This window comes from Scyliorhinus torazame, chromosome 4, assembly GCF_047496885.1.
Source record: "Scyliorhinus torazame isolate Kashiwa2021f chromosome 4, sScyTor2.1, whole genome shotgun sequence".
NCBI lineage: Eukaryota > Metazoa > Chordata > Chondrichthyes > Carcharhiniformes > Scyliorhinidae > Scyliorhinus > Scyliorhinus torazame.
Genome location: NC_092710.1, coordinates 64,015,314 through 64,022,921, shown reverse-complemented (window position 1 = coordinate 64,022,921; position 7,608 = coordinate 64,015,314). Strand labels below are relative to the sequence as shown.

At 48.4% G+C, this 7,608-nt stretch overlaps 1 protein-coding gene across 1 annotated transcript; it reads left to right on the top strand.

The window, feature by feature from the left end:
• Positions 1 to 5,605: 5,605 nt before the first annotated feature.
• LOC140411606 (uncharacterized) lies at positions 5,606 to 6,878 on the top strand. Its single transcript, XM_072500663.1, has one exon. It carries the CDS (start codon positions 5,724 to 5,726, stop codon positions 6,396 to 6,398), a length of 675 nt encoding a protein of 224 aa, XP_072356764.1. The 5' UTR covers positions 5,606 to 5,723; the 3' UTR covers positions 6,399 to 6,878.
• The last annotated feature ends 730 nt before the right edge of the window (positions 6,879 to 7,608 follow it).

Below are 7,608 nucleotides of genomic sequence, written 5' to 3'. Positions count from 1 at the left end.
GTAATCGAACCTGTGACCCTGGAGCTGTGAACATAATGTTCTATCTTCTATTTATCTGAACACCTGAAATGGCATAGCACAACAGGCTATGGACCAACTGTTGGAAAATGGGATTAGAATCGATTAGTGTTTAATGGCCGGTGCAGGCCGGATGGATGAGAGGGTCTCTTTCTCAGCTATAGAACTCTGAGACTATAAAACAATTTGCCTTCCTTACTGTTTGGGGAATGGGGGTAGGGGTGGGGGTGAGGGGGAGGGGTGAGGGGGAGGGGGGGGGGGGGGGGTAGCTGCTCCTGAATATCCTGTGGATACTACACCATGTTTTTCTTCTCACTTTTTCTTCCCCAGCAACCCATTTCTAATCCTCAAGTCAACTTCCAATTTCGTGGAATGCCTTTAATTGTAATAATATTTCCCCAATCAGGAAATTGAACACCGGGAAACTAATCACTGCAGCAGGCAGCACTGCTTTAGCTAGGAGAAGGAATAGGGAAATGGAAGACTCACTTTACATGTGAACAAATTCACATGAAAACAAAAGGGTGACCAATCCTTTCAGGAGTTGCCCACTTACAGAGGTGCTGTGGCTTCATTTAGGTGGTTCATAGGGAAATGAGAAAAATGAAGTTGGGATATTCAGTGAATGTTCGCACAGTATTAAGGATGACTCTTGACTCTTCAGATATGAAGCAGTCCAGGGAGAAATGCAGGAAAGCCTGGATAATATCCAGGCCTGGCCTAACAATATGCAAGTAACATGCATAAAATACAAGTGCCAGACAATGGTCATCTCCAATAAGAGAGAAGTAAACCACCGCCCCGATATTAAATGACATTACCGTCGCCGAATGTTTCATTGCCAATATCTGGGGACAAAATAGCCAAGAGAAGAAACCGTACTAGTCTAGCCTCATAAATAGCATGGCTAGCAGAGCAGATCAAAGTCTAGGAATGATGTGGTGAGTAACTCGTCTCCTTACTCCCCAAAGCCTGTCCACCATCTGAGGCGCAGGTCAGGAGAGTGATAGAATACTTGCAACTTGCCTCGATGAGTACAGCTCCAACAATACTCAAGAAACGGAACCCCACCCAGGACAAAGCAGCCCAGTTGATTGATACCCCACCACCACAGACAAACAGGGGCAGCCGTGTGTACCATCGACAAGATGCACTGCGGGATCTTATCAAGGCTCCTTCGGCAGCACTGTCTAAATGCACGACCACTACCAACTAGAAGGCAAGAGCAGCAAATGCTTGGGAACACCACTACCTGGAGGTTTCCCTACAGGTCACTCACCATCTTGACTTGGAAATATATTGCCGTTCCTTCACTGTCGCTGGGTCAAAATTCTGGAATTCCCTCCCTGTGTGCTGTGAGTGTATCTAAACCACGTGGACGTCAGTGGTTCAAGAGGACAGCTCACTACCATCTTCTCAAGAGCAACTAGAGATGGGTAACAACATTTGCCTCTCTAGCGACGCCAACATTCTGTCAATTTTTTTTTTTAAACTAGAAGGCCTACAGGTCAGCTGACAGCATTTCAATTCCTTAAAAAAATGTTTTTGTTGAAGTTTTACTTTACATTCAGTGAGGATGAAAGCGAGGGTTAGAATATACACGTCATTATCCTCTGCGCAGATCCCCCTCCCCTCCCCCCTCTGGACCCCGCTCCCCCGCCCTCTTCATTCGTCGTTTCAGGATCCTTTCCTGTGTCCTTCACTGTACAAGTAGCGGTTATCTGCTATTTACATGTGAGTGATGCTATCCCCATTCCTGCCCCCCTATTATCGTTTGGCCTCCGCCGTTTTCATCACTCCTCTCCCTATCCTAATCTCAGCATTTCCTTCGGGTTACTTTTCTTGTGGCCTTTTGCTAGGCCCCCTCGCCTCTGTATCGTCCGTTTTCCGGCCTCTCCCTTCTTTTTCCATAGTCTCCCACCCCGCCCCCCCCTTGCTTTCCTGACTGTTCCCTGTGGTCTCGTTGGCTCCCGTGCATCACGCCCCTCCCCATCTCTATTGGCTGTAGGCTTCAAAAAGGTCCTGGAACAACTTGGTGAATGGCATCCACGCTTTGTGGAAACCATCCTCTAACCGTCGGATGTTGAACTTAATCTTCTCCAGATAGAGAAATTCCGATAGATCTGCCAGTCAGTCTGCAGCTGTGGGTGGTGTTGTTGAGAAGCAAAGGCAAGCGCGTCAGCCCTCTTCCCCAATAAGCTTTTCCGAGGCCCTGAAGACTGCCACTCGCGGGAACTGCTCCACCCTCAGACCCATAACCTTGGACATCACGTCGAAGAAGGCTGTCCAAAATCCGACAAGTCTGGGGCATGCTCAGAACATGTGGGCGTGGTTGGTTGGGTCCCCCGTGGCACCTTTCACATTTGCCCTCCACCTCCAATAAAACCTGCTCATTCTGGTTTTTCACAACGCCAGGGACCCAGGTTCGATTCCCGGCTTGGGTCAATCTCTGTGCGGAGCCTGCACCTTCTCCCTGTGCATGCGTTTCATCCGGGTGCTCCGGTTTCCTCCCACAAAGCCAGAAAGACGTGCTTTTAAGGTGAATTGGACATTCTGAGTTCTCCCTCACTGTTCCCGAACAGGCGCCCGAGAATGGCGACTGGGTGATTTTCACTGTAACTTAATTGCAGGGTTAATGTAAGCCTACTTGTGATAGTAATAACAAACCTATGGTTGTCGCAGATGGGAGCCATGATTGACATTTGTTCAGACGGAAATGCTGCCTCATCTCTTTCTAAGTTATCAAGTTAGCTACCACCTCTGGGTTGGTCGAGTGTTTTGCTGGCAGGGAAGGGAGTGTTGCCATGGCGAGGGCCCAGTGGGTCATTCCGTGTCTCAGTCCTTCACCCATCACCTCACTATTTCTGCCGTAGCTGACATTGGTAGTATTGCAGGTTCGGGAGGGCCAGGCCCCCCATGTTTTTTCATCTTTGTAGTACTAATTTGGGAATCTTGGATTCTTCCTCCACCCGCACCCCACACACAAACACCATAATCATTTGTCTACTGAGTAGGAAAAGGCCTTGGGGATGTCGATTGGTGTGGATCTGAACAGGAAGAGGCAGCTGGGAGATATTTTCATTTTGATCGTCTGCACCCTCCCTGCCAGGGAAAGCAGGAGTGTATCCAATCTCAGTCGGTCCTTTTTTAATTTCTCCACCAGACAGGTCAGGTTCCATTTGTGGATCCATGTCCTGTCATGGGCTATCGGGATTCCCAGGCAGCGGAATTAGCTTCTGGCCCTCCAGGTCTGCACCTCCACTTCTTGTTCACTGGGAAATCTTCACTTATTCTCAGTTTACGTTTGTAGCCCGAGAGGCTCCGAACCGTCGCAGAAGCTCCATCATTTCTTTCATGTTGCTTTTTGGGACCGAGATATAGAGGAGCTGATTATCCACATATAGCAAGATTCTGTTTTCTCTGCCTCCTCTTTCCAGCGCCTCACAGAATGATCGCTAGCGGCTCGATTGACAATGCAAACAAGAGTGGGGACAGTGGGCATCCCAGCCTTGTGCCTCCGTGCAGCTGGAGGTATTCAGAGCTCGTGGTGTTGGTCCGAGCGTTCGCCTTGGGGCTGTTGTAAAGCAGTTTCACCCATGAGGAGAACCTAGCCAAACCACTCAGGTACCTCAATGGGGTACTTTGATTCTACTCTGTCGAAGGCCATTACTGTGCACAGTGAGCTAATCAATTCTGCTGTTCTCTCCCCGAATAGGGTAATTATCACAATCAACCATCGTCTGATATTCGCAGTTAGCTGTCTGTCTTTAAAAAGCCTGTCAGGTCTTGGTCTTCTACCAGCACCTGTGGTACGCTGTTCTCCAGCCGCGTAGCTGGGATATTTAGCGTGTATTTTCGCCTCCATATTGAACAGCGAAATGGGTCTCTATGATCTACGGTCCATTGGGTGTTTGTAGGTTTTGGATATCAGTGATTTTGTGGCCTGTGCTAGCATTGGAAGTAGGGTACTCGTCGCTAGCGAGTCTGCGAATATCTCTTGCATTTGCGGCGCCAATGCCTTCGCAACTCTTTTGTAGAGGTCCTGGAGGAACCCGTTGGGTCTCGGCACCTTCCCCACCTGCATGGAGTTGATGCTTTTCATGACCCCTCCCAGACCTATTGGTGCTTCCAGCTCCCTCTTTCTGTCGTAACCCCACGACTGGCATTTGCAGTCTATCGAGGAACCGTTTCATCCCTTAGTCCCTGTGGAGTGGTTCGTAGCTGTACAGTCTCGGTGGAAGGCCTCGAATGTTTTGTTGACCTTTGATTCGGCTACCAGTCTGCATCTGCTTTTCATTACCTGGGCTATTACCCACATGCCTGCCTACTTTATCAGCTGGGGTGGGCCAGTGGGCGGTTAGCCTTTGTGGGTATCGAAGCTGGGTCCCCAAAGCATTACACTGGGGCTTGAGATTACTGGTCCAGCGACAATACCACTGCGCCACTGCCTTCCGTAACCTTTTATCATGTGACCCAATATCTTCTTCTGTGGCTCAGCATCACCTTCTTTCTTTAAACAGTAACGACATTGGGATATTTTTTGCTGGCTGTTTGTGGAGGGAGTGTTGTTATATAGTGGTGAGCATAGTTACCTGCCAAGTTGACGTGGGTTTGATTGCCGCTCATTGTTCCTAATTACTGATGATGTGGAGATGCCAGCGTTGCGTGGGGTGGGCACAGTAAGAAGTCTTGCAACACCAGGCTTGCGAAATCCTACCAACTATCCTGGCTTATTGCAAGTCGCACCTCTTTAACCTGTGATTATCTATCTCCAGTCGCACCGTCTGGACCTGTAAAGACTTAAATACCTGCAAAGACTCGCATTCAAAGTATCATCTTGCATAGTTGGCTTTGTTTATATATGCCGCGCTTATGTAAGCATTCATTCACCTAATGATGATGTTTTTTCACGAATTATCGCATGGAGGCGGGATAGAATTCCTGAGATTCAGTGAATACACTAATTCGCTGAATCTTTCCGCTCTGCCGATTCCCATTTCTTATTTGAATATCGATTCTGGCACAGGGATTGTTTTATTGTTTAAAAAGTGAGATCCCTCTGACGCCGAGTGTCTGAAAGGATAACAGAAGGTTCTGGAAACAGTCACCAGGCCCGGCAGCAACCGTGGGGAGAGGAAGCGCGGATTAACATTTCAGGTCTCTCGAAAGTTTAGAGTGCACCCCCGAGAACCGAAGTCCAAACTGCCAGAGGCGCAGTGTTTTCCTTTCTATTTGAGGGTATATTTTTCTCTATTCCATCCCTTTTCAGTTTATTTTTTTCTTTCCATCTTTGAAGGTTGCACAAAGCTCTGCTTACCTATGTGGAATTTAACATCATTACATCCAAGCCCTAACTTCGACCCAGGCCTTTTCAACCGCAACCATTCTGGTCTCTAAGTCAGGGATGATTTAGTTTGAGACTCTGGAGCAGAAAGAAACACCGAGAGGCAGCAGGAAGTGGGAGCTGACGCAGGTTGTCTCCGCCCCGTCCACTCGCTGTTTGTAGAGTTCTCTGTGCTGCCACCTCTGGTTTCATTTCTGACCCAGTTCTGGTTCGCAGACATTTTCTCTCGTACATGGCTGATACCGCAGACGCCGAAACGGCTCCTCTTGCCGTAGCTCTCCAAAGCAAGGCGCCCAGGAAGAAAAAATCGGCTCCGGGGCCCAGGAAAGCCCCTCCGAACTTCGGGGAGCAGATCGTGAAGATGGTGTCGGGCTGCAGTGATCGCAAGGAAATGTCTCAGGCCACCAGACAGAAAGCTCTGGGTGACAGCGGCCCCGATGTAGGGAAGCTCCGCTCCCGGATCAAGTTAACTATCAAGAGGAAAGTGGCAAAAGGCCCTCCTAAGATGCAGATAAAGAGGCAGGGCGCCCCCGGCTCCTTCCAAATCGTTAAGAAGGAGCCGCTGCGAAAACTGGTGAAGAAGGTGAAGGAAACGGCAACCATGGAATCCCCAGTGAAGGGGCTAGCCACCAAGACAATCACAGCAAAGAATATCAGAGCCAAGAAACTCACAGTAAAGAAACTCGGAGCAAAGAACCCAACAGCCAGGAAATCAACCAAAACGACTGCGCCAACGAGCGAAAAGGCGATGAAAACTCCAAAGCTTCAGAAAAAGGTTCGGCCGAAGAAACCTAACACCGCCAAAAAGGCCACAGGCGGAAAGGCGAATGCAACGAGGAAGGCTTCCCAACCGAAGGCCCATACCAAACCCAAATCAGCAAAGACGAAGAAAACAGCGGCCAAAAATAAGTCACAGGTCAAAAACATCTTGTTAACTCCTGAAACCAACGGCTCTTCTCAGAGTCCCCCAGGTCTCTCGGAAAAAGAGCTGATCCCAGAATCAGGTGTTTCTGTCCAGGTTCCAGAGTCAGAGTGAGAGTCTCCGTGAAACGATAACATTGGCGGTGAAAACAGGCGAATAAAAATCCCGAAGTCCAACACATGAGATTGTCCAACGCAACTGGAATAAGGGTGTTTATAAACTGCTGAACTTTGAGTGATTGTTAGGTGAACTAAAAGGACTGGGATTGAAATCGAAAGGAAAGAGTTAACTTGTTGTAGAAGGTACTGTATTTAGGCGGGAATATTACTGACTGTTAATTGTAATGGGAATGTATTTAAACTATGTGAACTCTCCTTCTGCGGGATCCTCCGGGCCGACGGCGTCAGGTGGTCACAGCGGAAAACCCCCAATGGCCGTCTTCGGGAGCGGTGAATGCTCCTGTTGCGGCGCCGGGAAATGCGGCTGGCGGACCGGAGAATCCCGCTTTGGAAACCCTTGAATATGATGCCTGATTCTGTAATGGGTTTATGTGGAACAATGTGTTTGCGTTTTATTGTCATCAACAGTTTATGATTAGCGGCTGGAGTTTCCTCTCTCTCTGGTTATTCTCTGATTCTGCCTTGCTCACTCCGCGTCTCGAACTTTGCAGTTTTTCGATCAGATCGGGAAGAGAAATGTGTAAAACTACCAGAACGAGTTATTTGTTCTTTCATCAACGATCTGAATTGTGAAACATCGTAACATCTATAACCTTAGTCAAAGTTTGGGTAATTCCGCGCCAGGTCCATTTTACGGGATAGGGTCAATAATAATTGTCAGGATACAGGGAACAATGACATTGAGGGGTAATCACACGTGGGTGGCCAGAACGCATTGTGAATTTGAACCATTTTCACCGACAGACGGACAATTTCCCAATGAATGATCACACAGTGATGTCAAGGAGGGATTGTAGGGAAAAGGGCTGATATCTCGGCAGACTCTTCACCTGGTACTATATGGGTAGAACTTAAAAACAGAAAGGAGGCGATAACGTTGCTGGGAGTGAAATGCAGACCGCCAAAAGTCAGGGCGAGATAGAAAAGCAGATATACAGGCACGTTTCAGAGACGTGTAAAACAAAATCGGTTAATGATACTTGGGGATCAAGGGAGTCAGTGTGTGATGGTTCCAGGCACATTGAAGGAAAAGGTGGTGGTGTTAGTGAATGGAGATGGTCCGAATTGGGACGATGTAAAGTTTATAAGGCCGTTGTGGCCACATGACCGGATTTGGATTTGCACCAACTCATTTTAGGGGAGGG